The 22,476-nt window shown below is 42.9% G+C and overlaps 2 protein-coding genes across 7 annotated transcripts in view; both read right to left on the reverse strand.

Moving 5' to 3' along the window:
• ccser1 (coiled-coil serine-rich protein 1) overlaps positions 1 to 11,587 on the reverse strand; it is a 100,835-nt gene extending 89,248 nt beyond the window's left edge. The window contains exons 1-3 of one of the 2 annotated variants that reach the window (XM_052068612.1): positions 11,375 to 11,587; positions 3,438 to 4,404; positions 1,238 to 1,625 (exon numbers count right to left, since the gene is read on the reverse strand). In XM_052068612.1, coding sequence (XP_051924572.1) covers positions 1,238 to 1,625; positions 3,438 to 4,376 — 1,327 coding nt within the window. In that variant the 5' untranslated portion in view covers positions 4,377 to 4,404; positions 11,375 to 11,587. Of the gene's footprint in view, positions 1 to 1,237; positions 1,626 to 3,437; positions 4,405 to 7,432; positions 7,797 to 11,374 lie in introns of those variants that run through there. The other variant, XM_052068611.1, reaches the window with a different exon arrangement.
• Positions 11,588 to 12,612: 1,025 nt separating this feature from the next.
• trim36 (tripartite motif containing 36) overlaps positions 12,613 to 22,476 on the reverse strand; it is a 29,415-nt gene continuing 19,551 nt past the window's right edge. For all 5 annotated transcript variants that reach the window (XM_052068617.1, XM_052068616.1, XM_052068614.1 and 2 more), the window contains 5 exons: positions 20,161 to 20,278; positions 19,790 to 19,992; positions 17,654 to 17,837; positions 17,286 to 17,399; positions 12,613 to 16,103 (listed from right to left, as the gene is read on the reverse strand). In XM_052068617.1, the coding sequence (XP_051924577.1) occupies positions 15,740 to 16,103; positions 17,286 to 17,399; positions 17,654 to 17,837; positions 19,790 to 19,992; positions 20,161 to 20,278 (983 nt within the window). In that variant the 3' untranslated portion in view covers positions 12,613 to 15,739. The remainder of the gene's footprint in view (positions 16,104 to 17,285; positions 17,400 to 17,653; positions 17,838 to 19,789; positions 19,993 to 20,160; positions 20,279 to 22,476) is intronic.

Genomic DNA, 22,476 nt, shown 5'->3' on the forward strand with positions numbered 1-22,476 from the left:
TTAATGAACAAATCACCAGTGATGGCCAAACAGGCGTGTCATAACTAATTGACATGTTGAGTCAGGTGTGTCTTAACCTCTTTGGCAGAGGCTCAATCGAACCCTTGAGAAATTGATTCACCAAGCCCAGGTTCAGAACCACTGCACTAGAGCAATGGAATAAATTCAACAGAATTATTCAGATTACTTTTTGCCGGGTGGATTTCTTCAGGGCACCGCTGTGTTCTTGGGGGTTATCGCAGCTACCTCATAGTTTTAAGGATCTGAGTTTTACAACGGCATAAATGGGGCTTCTGTTACCCCCTCAGACTGCCGAAACTTGCTGCGTCGACTTTGTCCCTCCATTCCATGTCATTGGCTTTTATATGAAAGACTTATTTTCTATTAAAAAAGAAAAACAGATGGGAAATGACTGCATTTAATAGAGAGTGTCTTTTGATGCGACCTTAGAAAGTGTAAAATTGGTCTCTTTTCCAGGCAGTGTAAAATGGGCTTCTCGTGCTACCTTGAAGGCCGGACCTTGCCATATCAATGTTGTTCATCTCCATTACATTCATACAGAAAATGAGAAAAATATTTGTTTTTTTCAGGCAGTTTATAAGAAGCTGAGAAAGGGTGTTTTGTCCTGATGCAATTTATGTTTAAGAAAGGTAGGAAAATGTTTGGGCCAAAAACACAGTATCGGATTATGTCAGTCAGTATCTAGAATCTCCTCCCACATTCGCACTCGTATACAAGCAGCCCATTACAGACTGCGCTTGTGCTCTTCTATCCAGTAGCGTGAATGTTAAAATTAAAAAAAAGCTTCTAAAAGTACTGAAGGAAACTTGAATTGTTATTTTGCAATTCAAAGAGCTGAGTGTGGTTTTATTGACTTCATTAGGATAATTTTGAATTTATTTTTGCATTTATTCAAGTGCTGCTCATGTTTGAGGTTAAATTTATGCAACCCAAAAGTTTAATAAAGGGGTCATATTTTCCCATACCTACTGTTGCTGACTTTGTTTGAATTGTTTCACTTGATCGAGTATCTTCTGACATTTCATACTAAAAAAAACGGGGGAAAAAATAATAATAACAATAATAATAATTTCTTCTGTTATCGTCTCAGATCGATATTAGTATCGGACAGTATAGTACGCCGCCATATTGGTATGGAAAGTGAAAAATATTGCATCAGGACACACCGCTAGAAAATGTTATATTGCACAGTTGAAAAGGCTATTTTGCTTCCTACCTGTGTGCGGCTTCCTTTGGTGACAGGACCTGGGGTCACGACAGCCACAAAAGCTTCCTCTTTCGTGAACCGATAGAGTGTGCCTTGCCCTCCTCTCCGTCTGTTCCGGGTACGAGCGGCAGCCATCACTTCTCGGCGCTCCGCCCTCACTCTCGCTGGTGGTGTCTGCATTCACCGATTCCCGTCCCGGCGTCCCTGTTCCGGCCCCATCTTGCGCTTTTTCATGCTCCTTCCTCTTATCCGGCGATAGTTGCTGCGGGGACGGGCAGAGTACGGCGGTTTCCGGTTCTGAGAGGGAAACGGCTGTCTCGTAGTCAGTGTTGTTGGCTGTGCTGGAGTCGGCGAGTAATGGTTTCTCAATGCCAGATGGAGCCGGAGAGAAGAAAACCTGAGAAGATGACATTGAACTTTAAGTTTAATATTGTCACTTGAGGTTGTTTTCCCTTCATTGTTCTCAGAAGAACATAAAATAAAACTCTTGAATTATGGCACACGGGTGTGAGATGTGAAGTGCAGACTTTTTATGTTCTTTTAATAAAAAAATAAATAAATAAATACTTCACATGCTGGGGGCTTGGACCAGATTTCACACATTTCACCGTAAATATTCCTCCTTCCCCCTTTTTTTTTGTTCTTCGCACTCCAAGGGCACCTCGGGTCCAAGCTACCCTTTTCAAACATTCCCTTTTGCGCTTTTATAGGCTGAAAATTTGATTGAAAAGTGGAACCTCGAAAGGCAGCATAGTGGGAATAGAGGTGAATACGTCTGAGTCACAGTTCGGAAGTTTGGTGTTCAAATCGTGGCTGCGGCCTTCCCATTCGGCGCAACTGCCACTTAGTTGATCATCATCATCATCGACCCATCGCCGCCCCTAGAACACGCCGTTGGTGAGCCATGTATGGATGCACCGCCAAAAAAAAGCATCTTGTCAGGATGTCACCGTATAAAGAACAACTTTGTGTCATGATTTCAATTTTCCAGTTAGTATTTTGTGCTATTTAGGCTAACATAATATGTTGAAAGGTAAATCATTGTTGGTATATAACGGGCAGGAATCAGGAAATCAAATGTTTGTCATGTAGTGTGAGCCACAGGCCGAATAACATGTGTCACTGTATTTAATAAAAGGTTAACTTTCTCTGAGGTGTCTGTGGTATGTGGCCTCATACACCGACACACCACCAAGCAAGGCGGTGACGGATTGGGCGAGGCAGCCTGCCCGCCAGAGCTAGCCCTTCTGGTCGCAGGGCTTTACATCGCCGGTAGGATATCTACAAACCACCAGAGGCTTTAAGCATATATACTGCAGCTTAAACATATCGGGATATGTAGTCGGGATATGCTCGACAAACAAATGCATCTAAGTGACAGTTGAAAGTTGAGCATGTTGAGCTCGTTTTCAATGCATTCAGTGCCCACAACGTCTGAGAGCTGACAAAGTCTCGGTTTGTGTGTCAAATTAATAAGGCATTTGAATTTGTAATTTATAGGGGGGGGTGGGGGGGGAGACGGATACAACACTGCATTTATTTCTCAATCCCCTTAGGCTGAGGGTAACTTTGCCAAAAACGCCTGAAGAAAGGTGCACCCAAAGTAAATTTGTAGCTGTTCTTGAACCATTTGGAGTTGCGGCATAGTTTTGCTCTCTTTTTGAAATATCGTTATCATTTTGAATGTCTTCCAAACAGTCAGAATCTGTGTAAGTGCTCCTGTCACTGAACTATGGATGTTTGAAAACAGAAAAAAGGCAAATATTATGTTCGTCTTGTTTCGTTTCACAAAATCTACCTTGAAAATGAATTTAGAATGTTGATTAGGGCTTGAAACACTACAGGATCAAAGCTTGAGGTCTCTGCAAGTTCCAGTTCAAATTTGACAATTGTAAAATGTTGGGCACCATTCAAATCCCCAGAAAGTCAGCTTTTAACTCATTCACTACCAGCCAATTCTGGACCAAGTCTGAAAAGACGTATAAAAACGTCTTTGGGAGTGAATGAGTTAAAAGATGGATAACATGTTCACACATGTACACATCTGACGACGTGCATCAGCGATTAGTTTTGACGAATGACGGAGGGCCCCCTCGGTGGGCCGTCCTAACTTCACAGGGTTAAGATATTTTTTTTATTATGCTTGACGTCATGAATGGATTGTCAAAAGAATTGAGCAAAAGCTGCCATACTGATCTCAAAGCAGTACCTGTGAGGACGAGATGGTCCCGCTGAATGTCTCCGGGACAGTTGGACCCTCAGCCGAGAAAGAGTCTGTGGTCAGTGCAGACACGAGGGCGGGTCCAGGACTGATAGCTGGCAGAGCTTCGGCCTCTGAGACTGAGTCCTCTGTGATGGGGATGAACTCAGAAGGGGTGATGGCCGTGGTACGGTCCTCTGATACCATGGGAGACTGGAGGGAGCTCTCCAGGCCGGCGTCGCTTGGACAAGACCCAGGGGTGAGCCCTCCGGCGCCCGGTGTGACGGGAGCAGTAACAACACACTCCTGATTGTCCCCTTGGGGTCTTTGGTGAGAGAAGTGGTGGTGGGCTGAGAGGGACTTGGGCAGCAGGTGCTTCTTGTGTCGCGACGAGCGCTTGCTACTGTTGCCGTATTCTTCGATGAAACCCGAGTCATCGCCCTCGTTGACCGCCGAGCCGCTGAGGCAGTTGATGAATACGTTCCGATTCGTCGCGGAAGAGGACGCCGACGCCTTGTCGAAATCCTGCGTCTGAGAGCGCGTGATTTTCTTCTGCCGGTGGCTCCCGAAGCCAAAGGAATGTCGCGACTTTGGGTGAGCATCTCTTAAACCCGCCGACTGTGACGTCGGATTCGGCTGCTGGCTGTTCCCGTTGGCGTCAGTGGACTGCGCTGGCGCAGGGGGCGACGCGAGGTTCAAGTTGATGGGCTGGACACGAGGCTGGCTGCTTCGCTTTGCCGAGAAGCTAAGGGAAGGGGCGCGGAAGAGGCTGCGCCTTTTGCCGGTGCTCCCCGAGCTTGAATTTGTGCTGGAGGGAGATGAAGTGTGCACGCAGTTGCCGCCCGATGACGGGGACGACGGCAAGGAGTCCTGCCGCTTGCTGTTGCTCCGGCGGAAGATGGGCAGGCGGGAAACCAGCGTGGAGCGACGCGAGCCGGATTCACCCATCGATAGGCTGAGAGGGTGGTGGGGTAGTCTGCAGACCACGCAAAAAAACCAACAAACGTGAAGAGAGAGAAGCTTCACATTTAACATTTGGTTTTGAGTAAAAGGTATATAATTCAAGAAGGGGTGGGCAACAGATGATTGACCCCTCGTAAGTCAAGACGGTCTTTCTCTTATTGTTTTTTTTCCTCAGCATAGTATAGTTTCTTGTATACAGTGACAGTCCTCTATAACGAAACCTACATGGGCGAAAATACCCCCTAGTGTGAAAAATTCTTAATGCATTAACACCATTCACACTTTCCTGCCCCCCCCCCCACCCCAATACAATGAAAAAAAAACCCTGGTGCATTTAGTAGTTGTTGCAGTAGTACAGGAAGTATTTGTTCTTGTTAGTTTCAGATGCAGCAAGAGCGTTGCATTGCTAAAATGGCTACAAAACAGACCTTTGGCTGTCTAGCAGCTAAGACAAGAAGAGCTCTGACGCTGGACGAGAGGGTAAAAGTGATCAAATGAAAGACGTAGGAAGCAAAATAAAAGACATTTTCCAGGAAATTGATGGAAGTAAAAGTGAATGCTGATTGTAAATTTTGCAATTTCTTTCCCTCTTTTCTTTCTACACCGACTATATGAAGTGTCAAATAAGTGTATGTTCACATTTGTGCAGTATTGAAATAAAAATAAAGAGTACCGTATTTTCACGACTATGGACAGGACGCCTTATGGTGCGGAGCGTCCTTTGTATGCGCTGAGTTCCACATTCTGACCGACAGCCGACACGCTGTTTATATAGAGAAAAGGCGAAAGTGACTGTGGCCAGGCATGCGGGAAAGAAGTCGGCCAATCAGGGAAGGGTGGGCGTGTATATATATATATATATACACACACAGAGACAGAGAGACAGAGAGACAGAGAGACAGAGAGACAGAGAGAGAGAGAGAGAGAGAGAGAGAGAGAGAGAGAGAGAGAGAGAGAGAGAGGACAGGCAAGCTGGGGAGCAGTCCGCCAATGGTGAAGGGTGGGCGTGTAGGTGGATGCTAAAGAGACGCCGCAAGCAGGTACCAGCACCTATATAGAGTGTGGCAATGTGCATTGTTGCAAAACAACTTTGGTTTTGGTTTCTAATAACCCCCGAAAATAAATTCGACAAAGAGACACGCCTACGAAGCTCATTTTAAACTTCAAGCCATCTGTTATGCTTTTGGCATGCATGCCCATCTCACAGCAGCGGTGAAAAACCAAGTCAAGCAAATGAACTCTGAGCTTGCCGTTATTCCCGGAGGCTTGACTAAAGAACTCCAACCGCTGGACATTGGCATCAACCGGGCGTTCAAAGTAAAGTTGCGAACGGCATGGAAAACAATGGATGATCGATGGCAAACACAACTTTACAAAGAGTGAGAGGCAGCGAGTTACGCCACAATACGCAACAACGAGAGGGAACGCGGCGTTTTTGATGGATTACGGTACTTGCACAATTGTTCAATTCTTTCTACACACACACGCGCTGCCACCATGTTTCGCTCTGTTCTTTACTTTCAAATGTGGGAAAGCTTCACACGAGAGAAATATTGACTTTGCTGTTGCTGCTCCTTCTTTCCGCTCGGCAATGCGTAGCAACTCACACTAGCATGTGATGCGTTCAATGACAACTGGGATGTGCAGTCCTCTGCTTCTGATACAGAGGATGAGGACTTTGATGGATTTCTGGGTGATGATTGATCGAAAAACGTGAGAACATTGTACGATGGCTAAATAAAATACAGCCGAAATCAGTTCTGCTTTCGTTGCTTTTTTAAAAACGTGTTTTTAGCTTGTATCTGTATGTCTTGGCATGCTACCGTATGCTTCAAGCTAACGTGTTAGCGTGCGTGCATGCATGCCGTATGTTTAAGCTGGCGTATGTTTTACCACTGTAAAACTGCGCCCATTGGTACAGTGCGGTCTGTCTATGTGTAAAATACAGAAATGTCACCCATTAATGAGACTGCGCCCAACCGTACGGTGAGTCGAATAGTTGTGAAAATACAGTACACATACATTTGTGTGTGCGTGTACACATGCGTTTGTGCTTGTGTGTTTTTACATCTGAGATCAAATTTGCTACAGTTAAAAACCCCGTGTTGTGAAAATTTGCTTGCTGCAAACATGATTTCGTTGTAGAGGAGTTTCACTGTATAGATTAGAGGCACAATATGGGGACAGAGATGGCCGATTTTTTTTTTCAGGTCACTCCAAATATACTTAATATGACAAGAAATGATTTTGGTTTTTCCTCCCCAAACATTGCCTTGATGAATTTGTTGTGGTCTCACGTATGACTAGTGCTACATTCAAGACAGCTTGGAATAGCAGACATGAAGCTCAGAATGGAGCATTAGATCAGACTCCGATGCAAATTGCCCGCCACAAACCTTAAGTCTTCCGCCATCTGTTAAATCCCACTAAACGGAAGCCGCTGTATATTTCTAATTTGACGTAATCTGATGCAAAAGACATCCACAAAGCTACAAACATGGAGTTTTAGTCATGAGGACGTTGAAATCTTGATGTGCATTGCATGCCTCAAGTGACACAATTCAGATGTTTTGCTCTCAAGTGGCATTTATCAAATATGAATCTTGGCAGCATAAATGGGGTAGAGGAAATGCCAGGAATGGGAAATGTTAATATCCTTATCGGGCCTCTGTGGATGTGGATATGTGGATAAAAAATCCGGTATTTGACAGAGAGAGGGAGAGAGGAAACGAGAGCAAAAGTGTAAATCCAGCCTAACATGTTGCGAATCAATCAGAAAGTTGTATTTTTCCCGCTGAAAAGATCTTCTCCAAAACGTGATTTGGCCCAGATATGCCACATGGTCACCGAGACGAGGCCATGTGGGTATGGCAGTAATCCCATTAACGGACAGACAAACACATTGCAGCAAACATTAACTTGCAGCTTACTTAAATGCCACGTTAACATTGAGCGATTAGGGCAAAAGAAGCTTCGTGTAGACAAAAAGGCGGGTTTAGCAACCTTTTATAATCACACCGTTAAAAGTTCAAATTACTCACATTTTCATTATTTGCTGCACGTCATCAGCTGGAGACACCCAAAGTAGCAAGGGAACAACTCAAGTGTTTTGGTTTTAGATCTGGCTGTAATAAGCTTACTTTAACTCCCTGCGCCGAGGTGCTGAGGTGAGTGCGTCACCTCCTCCAAAAGCAAATTTGATCAAGCGACAAACGAGTCATTTCTGACAGTCACAGCAACCCTTTTCAGGGGGCCCACATGCCAAACATTGACGGGGCATTCAAATGTCAAGTGGTATCAATGTCCAAAAGGTTTGGATCGATTTCAGCGGTTGCCATCCATTTATCAATCTATTTTCTGAAGCGCTTTGACTCACTCTGGATCACGGGTGAGCTGGCACCAACCCCAACTGACTCTGGAGGACAAGGCAAGTTTCACCCTGAACTGGTTGCCAGTCAATCACAGAGCGGTGAACATGGTGGTCCCAAAAAATATGAGGGTATTATTGTGATTGTGCAGTGCCAACAGCTGACCTGGACAATGCACTCTGACCGAGCGCCTTGAGACAAGAAACATCCTCGATCTGATTAAACACAGATTACAGACAGATTGAGAGCGCAGGTTCGGAGTGGTGAACAACTACTAGTTGAAAGGAGCTCGACATGAAACATTTCAAATGTGACAGATTGATGCTGTTAATGATATTAGGGCACCAATGCACTTCTATTCATTTAAAGGAGGGGTGTCAAACTCATTTTTGTCGGGGGCCACGTAGTTACGGTTTCCCTTAGAGGGCCATTATGAATTCTGGGAAACCATATAATTGTTTTATCCCCTCCACATATTACATACACAGCGCACAACAAATTGACGAATACCTAGTTTTAAAATCAGAAGTCAAAAATAATAACTGTTATTGTGGATTACATAGGATGATATGAAATTGTGGTTCTGACTTTAGCAAACATCATGGAACTTGACATGCTTGATTTGTTTTCGCGGGCCACATAAAATGATGAGGCGGGCCAGATCCGGCCCCCGGGCCTTGATTTTGACACACGTGATTTAGAGTTTTGTTCATTTGTGCGAATTTCTGGTCTGGTCTTGAATCGAGCAAGCAGCATATCATGCATGAATAAGTCAGTAATTTAAAACGGGATCGTTATTTGATCCTGCAACATGTGATTGCGTTGCGTTGTGTTGTTTTTTGTTTTGTTTTTTTTAAATGTTGCTATGTGCTGAGAAGTTTCTTTCAGATATTACACTGTGCCCCCCCCCCCTCCACAACTGGAGCATAATTCGGGAATTACCCCTTGTTTTCCCTTTCTGATCTTAGAAATTGTCTTTTCATTTTTTCTTAGGTTGAAAGTGTAAAATGAATTTCGTCGCACTGCAGAGAACTGGAATGACAATAAATTTGATTTTCCATTTCAATATTTTTTTGTTTTTGTATGTTTGGTGGAGTGACATTAAATTTTTGAATGTGAAATAAGTGCCTCGGTTGTGAAAACTGGTTCAAACCACAATCATAACACCCGCCCGAAAACAGGGTGTGAAGCTCAACACACCCTGAACTGGCCGCTTGTCAAACACACAGCACACATAGGCAACCAATCACACAAACAGTCCCAAATATGAACCGAACATACATGTTTAGATTACAACCAGATCTACTGACTGTGAGGCATTTATGCGAAACACAATTTCACCACGCTGCCTAAAGAAAAACATATATATATTAATAAAAGTCCATTCAGATATTTTGTGATTCGTGTGTTTGGTTTAAAGTGTTGTTTTGAATCAACAGCTGGAGAACTTATGCGAGCACCCTGCCATGTTCCTAATGACACCATATGCAAACAGATTAGCTTCAAATCTTTTCCCCTCACTTCGGCTCACACACGCGCAAACACAAACACACACGCGGTCAATAAATCACACAGTGACTCCCAAATAAGCGCCTATTTAGCATAGATGAATGTCATTTTCGGTGTGTGTGCCTGTGCATGCATATGGGGTGTGACTGGAGCTTCCATAACAGGTTTGTGACTGTAACTCTTTGCAGACAGGACGCTTTCCTCATGCTTGTAACTGACATAATAATAAAACAACAGCAGAGTAAAACTCGCTTATTCTTTGAAGTCACTTGGAAGACCCCTAACAGAGAGGGAACAACAAGATGTTTGCAGGGAAATACTGTCATCTTGTGGTCTTTCACAGGTTTTACCGAAATTACCATATTTTCAGAACCTGCAAACCGCCGCTTTCTTCCCACGCTTAGAACGCAGCGTCTTTTAACGTGACTTGGTTTATTTTGTCATTTTCGCTGACGAGCTTCAAACCGTCGATAGATTTACTCAAAATCTCGTCACACCTGACCGATGAAATGACCAAACACATCACAGTGAACCAATGAATCAGTCACAAGTCCGAGTGCCCATGTAGGCAACCTGAGAAACGTGAAAGTCTGTGTACACTGCGGTGCGCAGCGGTGGCATAGTGAAAATAGAGGATACAGAATAGTTTAGCACAGAGAGCTATTAACTCATTCAGTACCAGTCAATTCTAGACCAAGTCTGAAAAGACGTTTAAAAACTGAGTTAAACAGTAACCATTCAACAGGATGTCACGCTACCTTTTCTTCTCCATGCGTGTTCTTCTTCATTTCTTATCAATGTGCGAAACTGTGGGGAGAGATTCATAAACTGTGGCAACAGATTAGTCAACTGTGGGTACAGAGGGAAGTTATAAATCAGCTAATTTACATTACAAGTGCACCAAAGAGGTTTGCTTTGAGCCTTGCAGCATCCAAGATAAGTACCCTTGGATGCAGGCCGTGAATCGGTGGTGACTCAAATTGAGTCGTGAATTGATCAACGAAACGAAATGAAAGCCCAATCGGAATTTTCGGATTGAAGTCGGAATGAGTCATATTTTATTGTCACAGAAAAATGTTTGGATGACACTCACATCTCAATGTTACGTATGTACCTGACGTATGTGTGAAAACACACTATTTTTGAGCACGAAGCCCGGAAGAGTTTGTGCATGTATGGGAATATTTGGCTGGCAATGGGGCATTAAATGCAACTATTAAAGCCGTTAAAAAAAAGGTTGGTGTGAAAACCATGTGTGTGGTAAAAGCGGGAAAGTTCCAACATTCCTGACAGTTCCTTCTATATGAATAACAGTAATTATAAATACACCTTATATAGAGCTTTGCTGGATATGCAAATGCACAAAAAAATGTATATATAATTAACTACAATTGTAACAACATGTCTCTTCAAATGGTCAATAGTGTCGAGATAACTGAGCGGAGACGGCAAAAACAAATGTACATAAATTGCAAAAAAAAAAGTCTGATCTGATCCAGCCAATCAGATCTGTGTAGTCTAGCGTAAAAGTGAAAGCTGTCAGAAATGTAAATTAGGTCCAAATCCCTAAATATTCTACTTAAGTAGGATAGCTAAGTATTTGTACTCTCGTTACATTGCAAGACTGCTGAGGTCTATGGAGGAAATTCTCAATATTTTTGAAAGGGATGTGGGCGTGCACTATTCACGATTGTTTTTCCTATTCACAGCACGTTTAGCCTCTCGCTCGCGAAAAACGAGGGTTGACTAAACTAAATATGACACCGATGACGAGGCCCCGTGAGCGGACACAAGCGTCACCCTCATCCCGCCTGCCTGCACACCTGTCCGCCTCAACAAGCCCCTGGAGGCTGCCTTTGCACCTTGACACGGGCCGCTACTTCATTAAACCAAGAGCAAATCACAACGCTGAGTGCTTCAATCATGACAGAAGACATGCTCAGAGCGACCTTCCCGAGTGCAGCTACGCGTCGACGAAGACACACGTTACGGACACGGGTGATAATACGTCATGATCGCTGAAATACCATGTCACAGGTGTTCAGGGGAAATAACACAGACCGGTAAGGCTGTCATTCTAGCTAGCCGGCCGCTAGCTGTGGGTACCTTTCAATGGATTCCCAGCGCCGCTCCGGCTCGGCTCATAGGGGCTGTGTGGAGCCTCCAAGCGGCGACGTGAACCAGGGGACGTTGGTAGGGTGCTGGTGGTGGTGCGGAGCTATCAGCCCACGATAACGTCGTTGTTCCACTTCACTGACGTGGAGCGGATCATTTCTTTTCCTCCTGCGCCTTCCGCGTTGAGGTGACAGTTCCGTGACGTCACGGTTAGGCCCCGCCTCTACCCTTAAGCTTCACCATTAGCCTCGTGCAGGTAGAATATGATTGACAGGTGAGAAGCCTCACCGAAGGACATCATCAATGTAAAATGTAATTTTTATCGTTATAATGAAATGTAGAATACACAGATAGTAATTATAATTGCAAGTAAAATTTTACAATCTTAATTAAGGTTACACATATTAAAATTAAGATTAAGGTTACATACTCTTTCCACTATACAAATAATACTCTAGGGGTCCGCCACATAGCATCAAACGTCATTTTTCAATACTTCAATTTAAAAAAAATAAATTTTTAGAACACATTTATTGATACAGTATTGAGACAAAAACATAAACCACATGGGTGAATAAGCAACAGGGAAAAGACTGAATTAAAAAATACCAATGTGTCTTCTAAAAAAATTTTTTTTCAAGAATTAATTATTTTTTCAATACATACATAAATAAAAGCAATGTATTTAAATGTATGATGCTTTCATACAATATAAAAATAAAATGTTATTGTAGAATTATTTAAAAAGTGATTTTTTTCTGTTTTGTCATTTATTAATACAATTTTCACATATTAACAATATAAAATGTGTTAATGCATGAAAAAAATCTGTACTGACATTGTAATGTGTTGCAGCTGTGTCGTGGGTTTTGCTTTTTCTTTGGTTTTATTCATTTCTGTGATGCCACCAAAACTGTACCACTGATAGCGAAAAAAGAAGTGTCATCACCAACATAACAGAAACTTCCTGGGAATTCATTACACACACAAAGCTCTGGGAGCTTAAATGTCAAGTTACGTATGCCATACAAACTTATTTTATTAAGTGGATATCAACATTGATAAAGTCAAAGTTAATGTCTATAAAACTCCAGCAACAGATGTCACACTGCAAACAACTTCCTATTCCTGCTAATTACAGAGTGGATAAGTCGTTTTACTTTTGAAACTAATGGTATCGGATTTTGTGTGTGTGTGTGTTTTTGTTATGTGAAGAAGGACAGAGACCATTTAAAAAAAACAACAAAAGTTTAATGACGTCCTCACACATACACAAGAGTCCAGCCAAGAATAATTCTACTTACATTTACGTCATACATGTACCCACCACCTCCCGCAACTTGAGGAAAACGTGTATAAAAGTAATTGTATTTGACATATTTAATTCGCAACCTTAATTACTAACAGTGCACTTTAGTGTCAGTCTAAGCAAAGCTAGCCATTTCTCGATTTAAATATGATTGCACTAGGTTAGCATACATGTGTAACTGACATGTAAAGGTAAATGGGCTGTCATTTATACAATGTAGCGCTTTTCTACCTCGGGTACACAAAGCGCTTTACACTGTTACCTCATTCACCTACTGATGACGCAGCATCAGGAGCAACTGGGGGTTCAGTATCTTGCTCAAGGACACTTTGACATGGTCGCAATGGCCAGGGATCGGAAACACCACCCTCAAGTTTGGGGAAAACGGCCACTCTACACCACTGAGCCATGCAGCATGCTAGCTTTGCTTTGTATTAGCTTGCCTGTGATTTTTGTTTCAAATTCTTGACGATTTTATACTCAAAAACAAAATGGGGAAAACAAGGACATTCAGCTGTTGGTTACATTCCACCAGTGAAAGCTGCCCTGTCAGTCTTTAAATGCATAGAAGTTCCCCCCCCTCTCTCCCATCCCCAACCCATACCCACCCTAGCGGGGATTCAAGGAATCAAGTTTAAACCCTTTGTGGAATAAAAACAAAAAACAAAAAATGTTTGCACCATTTCTACGAGTTCAAATGGAATAAGCTTAATAACATTTATTTGTAATTAATCAAGAATAGATACTTGAATACATGTTGGAGAAAAAAACGGGGCCGCAAGTTGCCAGTATTGTTAAAATAAAGAGGGTGAATTTACAGCAGTCAGAACGTACATTACAACACACTTGCACAGAAAACAACCCGACTCTTGAGTGATATGCACGTGGACGTTTCCAGTGTACAGTTTATGTATAAACACAGTCTATATCTGATGTCAAAAGAGAAGGCATTTCGAAGACGAACACTGAAAAGTGACTTACCGGTAAACTAAATCGTGGATCTGCAAATGTTTAAATTAAATTTAAAAAAAAATCCAGTCTTGACAGCAAGGAGGTAGGTCATATTTTTAGGCAAAGCACCAGTGGTACCCTAACACCCTCCTGAAATAAAAACTAACCATGAAAGTGTCCATGATGCTCCCCCCCAACACTTAATTTCCCCAAGGTAAACTATCGTTTTCATAGTGAGAGTAAACTGTGATTATAACATTGAAGGAAGTCAATGGTGTGTTTTAAAAGGCTGCTTGGTAGCACCAGATATTCAGGCTGCTTGTGTGTCGTGTTGACATTCTGATACATAAGTGAGTGATGTCCAGATGCGAAATGACTTTAGTGATTAACAGTGTTGTAAGAAAAAAAAAACGTGTTTTCAGTGGTCAAAACAAATTGACAACCATTATCAAATGAACCCGAGTGCAAAGTGATACAGATAGTGTTCCAAAACAATTGTGCAACTACGTCAAGTGATTTTTGAGCAAACCAAAATGAACCGAAAGGCACCGTGGCGCTAACGCTAAAAGATTCGCTACGAAGGCTTTCTCCCATCAGGTCCACAAAGAAAAAGATTCAACTGCTACACACCACCACCAATCACGTGATCAACAATTACACGTCAGGAGCAGGGCTCCCCTTTAATAAACATACTGTACATAAATTAACCATTAAAAACACAACAGACAACCGGCGACCCAGATAAAATTCAATCACGAGCCCAACTATGGGAAACCCTACTCTGGAACAAGACGAGTTAAGCATTTTCATGTTAAATACAAAAGATTTAAAATGGCTGCTGACTAAATTAGCAGCTAACTTCAACATTAATTAAAAACCCAACTTTGGTACGATATTTCTTGTCATTGCCTAATACGCAGACGCCACCAACAACAGTCTTAGTGTTGATCAGAAATTATACCGACCGAGAGCCACGTCAACGAGTATCGGACTCTCGTCAAAATTAACCTGTTGGTCACACACGCGAAGCTGTCATATGTGTGTTTCGGGTTTCACAGTTTGATGGTTGATAGTTGAACTGAAGAAAACTAAAAACAAAACAAAAATGAACCCTGCTGAGCGAATGGCATACCAAAGTGTCATATTTGTGCTAGTAAAATAGCAACTCGTTTTTTAGTTTGGACCAAACCCTGTTCAAATCTGCCTCAACTGGCCGGGAGAAAGCGCGAGATAATAAAGCTCTAGATAATAAAGCTCTAGTTAATAAAGCGCACTCAGTGATTCTTAACTGTCACCTTTGTGTTGATAGTAACATCGTAGCGCTTCGGTTTTACAGCTTGGATCAATCTAAGATGCCTCAACACGCCTGAGGGACGGCTGTGTAAGAGTAAGAATTTGTATTGTCCAGAACAGCAGCTCAGCTTCCACAATTCAGATCAAAGACCTTATTGGATCCAATATAATCAAATGGGCCTTGTCTTAAGCTTGGTGGGGAACCTGCTCTAAATCTATATTGCATGATAGCAACCACACTAGCGCAGGTTTCACAATTTATACCAAAGAAGCCAGTCAAATCTGCCTCAACAGGTTTGGAGTACCCAGGTGCATAAGTAATTCGTGCTCAAGTGTCATATTTGTGTTGACCATAACCTAGTTGTAAATAGTGTTTCACCGTTCGGACCGAAGACCTGACAGAAACCAACTCAACAGCCCTGGAGGACTCTAGTTTATGAAGCCTTTCTAAAGTGTCATCATTACACCATACAAGCACGGGTACTACTCCACCTCAACGGGGCCAGAAGGACTCTTGACGAATCAAACCTGCTCCAAGTATGTCATATTTGTGTTGATCAGTCCAGGTTTCACAATTAGGACCAAATACCCTGATTGAAGCCAGCTTGCCGTATTTGATCAAAAAAAAATGTCGTATTGCTGTTGAGCATCACATCCCAGCTCAAGTTTTACAATTTGGACCAAAGACCTTGAATCCTCCCCAATGAGCCTGAGGGCCATCAAAGAAACCCTCACGTCATGCTAAAAGTAAACTCGCTACGCTAAAAAGGTGCAAATAGAGCGCTAAGCGGGGCCAGTCACCCTCAGAAGGTGAGCCTCTTGGCAGTGACAAACTCCTCCAGCTGGACCTTGCCGCCGCCCATGAGGCCAAACGCCGGGTACATGATCCCCGAGCAGTCCACTTGCCTCTCGTAGAGACAGCGCATATTGTCGGCGTCGTAGAAATACACGCGGCCGGCGTCGTGATCGAGGCACACGCCCAGACGCTGCGGCATAGGTAGCGCCCGGTTGGCCGGGTCACCCGAGGCGGTTGCGGCGCTTGAAGACGACGGCGACGTCTTGGGGATGAAGAGCTTGCCCATGCCCACAGTGAGGAGGGTGAAGGGTTGCGAGAGGTCATAGCACGCATCTTCGCTGCCGCTGTCGTGGCCGCTGTCGTGGTCGAACCTGGGGGAGAAAGTGCGGTTTGGCACTTTGTAATGGTGCTGCTGTTTTGGTTAACAAGGTTCACCATCGTTTTATTTTTTTCAATTAACAACAATTCCAATTCATGGATGACATTCATTCCGTTTTACTTTTAAAACATTAAGGAGGTAAATACTGTCAAGTCCAAAAGTATCGGAACAGCAAGGTCAATTCCTTCGTGTTTGCTGTATACTGAAGACATTTGGGTTTCAAATCAAAAGATGAATAAGCTTATCTGCGAAGCATGGTGGGTGCAATTTCATGGCTTCTTCTGGAACAGGCTTACTAGTCTTTGATGATGATGTGACTCATTGGCAACAGAAAGAATTCTGAAGTCCACAAAACCTTTTTGTCATGCAATTTACAGAAAAATCACTCTAAACTAATCAGGAGAAGCTTCATCATAAAACAAGATAATGACATGAAAAGACTTCATCAGGAACAAAAGGTCTTTGACCGGTCAGGTCAATCACCAGACCCTAACCCAATAGAGCATGCATTTTCTTCAAGAACTGAAAGAGGCTGCAGTAAAGGTCTGGAAAAAATATTTCAAATGAAGAATGCAACAGTTTGGTGAGATCATTGGGGCGCAGGCGTGATGCAGTCACTCCAAGGATTATGAATGTTGTTCCCTTCAAGTTACTTTAGTAATATCTGTTCCAATACTCTTGCTCACTTGAAAAGTGGGGGACTTCCGAACCTAAGGTCTTCCGTCCTGTGTTGTTTCACACATTTCGATATAAACCCCATGAAATAAAAACTGCACTTCTGAACTTTTGTCTCATTTTCATAGTTTGATCTGAAACCCAAATATCTTCAGTGTTCCACAAAAAACAAAGGAATTGACTTTGCCCTGCCAAAGCTTTTGGAAGGGGACTGTATCTCAGTTTCTTATCTTAATCTTGAAAATATTGTTCTTTGGAAATAGTTTGAAAAGTTGGAGCTAGCTTGTTCCCAGTAAAAAGAAAAAGTTACAGCTGTGGGTTACAATTATTATAAAATCCCCGAGCGATTATACGAGCAGCAAGAAAGGGCGTCTGTCTGAGAATATAAGCTCTTTACAATTTAATACTGCTTCTTACATCACAGGCTTAGCTCGGAGCTTCACTGGTAAAATTGTGTTGCGTTGCAAACGTTGTAATATGCAGCATGGTTGGAACGTACCTCGGGCTGCTTGTGTCTCTCGGGTTGTGAAACCACTCCAGCAGCTTTGTGTCCGAGGCCACGCCCACCTTGACCATATACGAGTGCGGCTCGACCTTGAAGGCCCAGTAGTGTCTGCAAAACGTGAAACATTTGGAAGAATAGTAAACGTTTCATGGCTTGCCAAGCCTTTTAGGGTTACACATTGCATGCATGACATCTCCCGAAACAGTGGACTCTGCCCCAACTCGTAGCCAGATCTCAAAATGACACCTTTTAATTTTCCGGTGCAATACTTTCATCCGATTAAATATATATTTGAGCAAATAGGGCAGATGTCCTCACATCTACCGTACTACACAATTACTACTATCTGTGTTGTGGCGTACCTTCCCTGAGAGATGCCCGTGTCGCCGATGATGTAGTCTAGGCTGACGTAACTGCCCGCCTGCACACGATCCGCGGCGAGCAGGAAGGCCATGCCAGCAATGCTTTCCACCGCGTCCCGCCGCTTGCTGAGCACCAGGCGCTCCGTGCTGAAGCCGCACTTGTCGTTGAACAGGAAGTCGAATGCTGTGAGCGGAGAGAGCCCGCAGGACAGGAAGGACAAATATGGATTGAGTCAGGAGGGATTTTGTCATCATTCAGGTGTCATCCGCACCCCGTTAAAACCAAAATAACAGACTTTTTAAATCATCTCCAATGCAGGACATCCACACTCTAAGTGTTAAAAGTGGACACATGAGGGTGCTGTAACACAAAAGAACCACTCAGCTGCCTTACTACCGTATTCCATCAAGAAATGTCATCACCGTTTACCTCTACAGTATACTTACTCCTCATTTGGATGGAATTAATTACCTTCTATAAATAGTTAGTAGGCCAATATGATGACATCACAGCATAAATGCACCCAGTTCACTCAACCATTGCGTGGAAGGGCAATGTGTGGCCTACTCCAGGGAGGACGCGCTCATTTATGTGGCTGGGAAGTCCTCATCACAAATGGGGCAGAATAATTCAAACGTCTGCCTCCACATAAGAGCGGAGCTAAATTTATAATGACATGATTTCAAGTTGACATCTGCTTGACAACAGCATAAAGGGAGTAGGGCCTGCATCCCACCGCGAATGAGAGATGGGGGGGTGGGGGGGGTCACACGTGGTGAAGACTCTCTCTAATTTCCACTAATAACACAGATTAAGCTTAGCTCCTCCAGACAGACAACAATTTGTCTCAAAAGTCAGGATGAATCACTGCGACATATCTCCTTGACACCATTACTACTTTACTATTCGCCAGGGGTTTTAGCTCCATCTTGTGGTAACAGAGCATGATAGAAAGAAAAATCTGGCAATTTTCCACCTTCTGAGGTCGCTTCCCCCCCCCGCCACATAGTCTCTAAAAGTCAACATTTGCCAGACAGCATGGGACACATAACGGGTCGAAGAAGTCGTCCAGGAAGTGTGTCCACCTCACAAGCCATTTTTAAATTTCCTGAAAAATCCTAGGTTTCCACATTGTTGAGCGGAAAAGGTATGTCAAGTCCATCCAGCAAGTTGTGGCCTTGAAAGGTAATATCAGAAGCCCCACCTTTTTCAGGTTGTATGTAAAAGGCCCAGTTGGATAAATTCTGTCTCACCTTTGTGCGAAAGAGACGAATGATAGCCACATGGTCTTTGCGTGTTCCCCGGGCTTCGCCCTGGCTTGAAATTCCTCCTCATTACTGATGCTCAGTGAATTCTTCCACAATCCACAGAGCTCAGGAATGCGGATGCGCCAATCACAACACGTGTCCAAATCAAAGTCCCAGCGAAGTGACCGAACGTACCAATTGGCGTTGACTTGAAAGGACTATCAGCCAGAGTTGATATTGAACAACTTTTGTGAATCGAGGACTCTAATCAGGATTGTCTGGGACTTGCATTTGAGTTCCTCCGTTTCAAAAGAAGAAGCACCGATTGAAGACGTCGACTGCCACATTAGCATCTGACGCTAGCTACCGACCGCGTGTTTCTTTAAATGGCCCCTCCTACACGCTTCACCCACACACACTCTGGTTTGAGTCATGTGAAAGACAAAAAAAAAATCACCATGGTGATCTGCAAAACATCATTGTGCTTCATTGCCTCTATTGTGTCCCTCAGAATTGAAAACCTAAACAGCAAAGCATCTGTCATCTTTTCATCTGTCTCTGAGCACAAAAAGGGGGATTATCCGTGATTTCAGTCATTGCTTTGGCCATAAGAGGCAGGCAAGTCATAATAGCCATTTTAATCCTGTGCATAATTATATTTGGGGATATGAATTAATAACCTGCAACAGTCGCCAGAAGAAAGTCTAAACAACACGGCCATCATCTCTATGACAGGCCCTTTAATCAGTGGTGAGAAGTCACAAAGTAAAAATAATTTGAATCAGTACTTTGAGTATTCCCCCCCCGAGTGTCCATACTTAAGTACAGTGTGTATACTTTTGCCACCACCATAATAAGAAGAGCATTAATGCATATGATGTTTGTTACCGGGTGCAGGAGGTGTATGGAATGTGACCTCAGGGCTGTAAGGGCTGAACACGGAGTTCCTGCAGGTGCGCACCCTGAAGGCGTACAAGCTGTCGGCATCCAGGCCGGAAACGGTGGTGCAGGGAGCGTGGATGCACTCCATCGCTTGCCAGATGCCATCCTTGACATCCTCTTGGGTCGGGGACCGCCTCGGCCCACCCAATCTGAGAACAGCGAATGTTTGGCTCTACGATGTGCTTTAATGCCGATGACCAGAATCAGAATCGGAGACAAATTCCTTGTGTGTTCTACATACTTGGCCAATAAAGATGATTCTGATTCTGATTCTGATTCTGATGACGTCAATGCGTTCAGTAATCATGCAAGCCCACCTGCGGTACTCCAGCAGGTGCTGGTCTGTGGGTTGGTGGTCGTCGGACAGCCTCCAGAAGATGGTGGCCTCATTATAGACTCTGCTCTTGGACAGGTCAATCATTGGTGCGTCCGGAACTAAATAGGGGGTAGAGACAAATCACTAGATTAGAGGGAGGGGAGCTTTAAATGAAGTCACGGGGCGGAGAAATACTGAAGAAACAAATCTTTTTGAGGGTGGATTCACACACACACAATGGGGTAAATGGTTTCTGGTTTCTCCAAAAGTCTGAATATGTCACCTTTGACCCGAGAGCTTGCACTTTACATATGGCATTTATGGTGAAACAATACTTGAATGCAAAACTCTCAAAGTGATTGACAAATGTCATGAGTACTGGATGTCATTGATTGTTTTGTAAAGCGCTTTGTTACAGCTGCCGCTGTTGTGAAAGCGCTATATAAATCAGCATGGATGGATGGATGGATTCATTAATACTGCTCTATTAAAGACTTTAATCCTGCTCAGCAGTGTACTTTGCGCTATTGTGTGAAATTAGGTAATTGTATGTGCAAAAGTGGACCATCTTGTATGACCACAGCCCCACAAAAAAAACTAGTACTACTACTACTACTTTAATGGCAGAAATCCAAGCACAAACAATGCCATCAAAATTTCCCCCATGTTCATCGCCAGTTTGCGAGAAAAAAAATGGTTCAGTGGGCCATCAGACATTTAAAGACTGTCGTGATGAACAGAGGCTGCGAGCAGACGGAGTGCGGCATGGCCAAGTTTTACTGCAGGGGGTACAGATTTTTCTCTTTTCCATCATTTGTTCTTGCTGCACATAGGAAATCAACTTATTTTTCACTATTGAGCCAGGGTTTCCGTAAATTAGTGTCCATGTAAGAGACACATTAAACATCTCACTCTATACCTAGTTAACTGGTGTTTGTAACTAATATCCATCCAGCAGTTCTCTCGGCAGCTATTAAATCTTCCCCTCGCTAATAATTTACATACTGAGGTGTAAACAAACAAACACAAAAACTTCCTTGTTAACAAACTGCAAGAAATGTGAACAAAATCAGTCGTCAAGTAAGTTGATGTTTGTTCGGGGGCAAACCTTAAGCATTATGTTGAAACATTCTGTCCAAGATATGGATATTTCCATACGAATTGCATAACAGCTCACTGTTCACATTTGGCTGACATGCTAATGAGAGCAAAACTCTTGACAGAGATGATTACAATGAGTTTAGTAGCAATACAAAGTGAAACACTCAAGTGTCAGCCATGCTTGCAGAAATTGGTGTTGACACTGAAGGAATAACGCAGACTGTTTTGACATTGCTGACATAGCAAACACAGCTGAGGCCTCTTTGGCCCAGCCCCAGCCTCCTTTTGAGTGGACGCAAGTCAACAGCTGACAATTGTCACTGACCGCGAGCAGAGTGACAACCAGACTCCAGAATCGTCATTTTTAGTTTGCTTCAAACCTCACTTTCACCAGAGATAAATCATATAAATTGCAACAGCCTCATGTGTATAGAAAACTTTTCACTCTAAAGGAATCAGTGTGTCGGGTTCAAAGCAGGAATGAGGAAAGCTTCTGTGCCCAGGGAACACATTTGAGTTAAAAGTGACAGGAGGTGCCAGGTCACTTTGTATAAAGTTAGAAAAAAATAATAATAATATTGAAATGAATATAGAACATTTCAAATGTACTTTTTATAAAAAAAATACTATGTCATTTTTATAAAATAATTTAAATTTTGTTCTACAATGATTTGAATTTATTAACGTGCCAATTTAACTTATTCACTCCCAAAGACGTTTTTATACGTCTTTTCAGACATGGTCCAGAATTAGCTGGTACTGAATGAATTAATAAAATATAGCAATGTCTTTTTTTTATAATGATTCACATTGGAAATTTTTGCATTTAACAAGTTAATTTTAATACAGGTTGAATTTATATTATAATTGACCAATACATTTTTTAATGTGTACATAATGGTTAGATGTACATTTGTTTTTACATTTTAAAAAACTGAATGAATTATACAACCATTTGCTGGGAAATGATGAGAAATTTACAATAAAACAGCTAGATAAATGTGACAAATATTAAAAAATGCTCAGTGGGGCAGATTAAAAGGACGGAGCGGACCAAGTGCGGTGTGGCTCCCGGCCATACTTTTTCCATGACTGGTTTGATGCGGCTTTTGTTTGTTTGAGTTTCCTGTGATGGCTAATGGTGCTCTGAGTAGAGGAAATGGGGCTCCCATGGCATCAATGCCCTGCACTAATTTGATTGAAGTGTTGGCACTTT

The sequence above is a fragment of the Hippocampus zosterae genome, chromosome 6 (genome assembly GCF_025434085.1).
Source record: "Hippocampus zosterae strain Florida chromosome 6, ASM2543408v3, whole genome shotgun sequence".
Classification (NCBI taxonomy): Eukaryota; Metazoa; Chordata; class Actinopteri; order Syngnathiformes; family Syngnathidae; genus Hippocampus; species Hippocampus zosterae.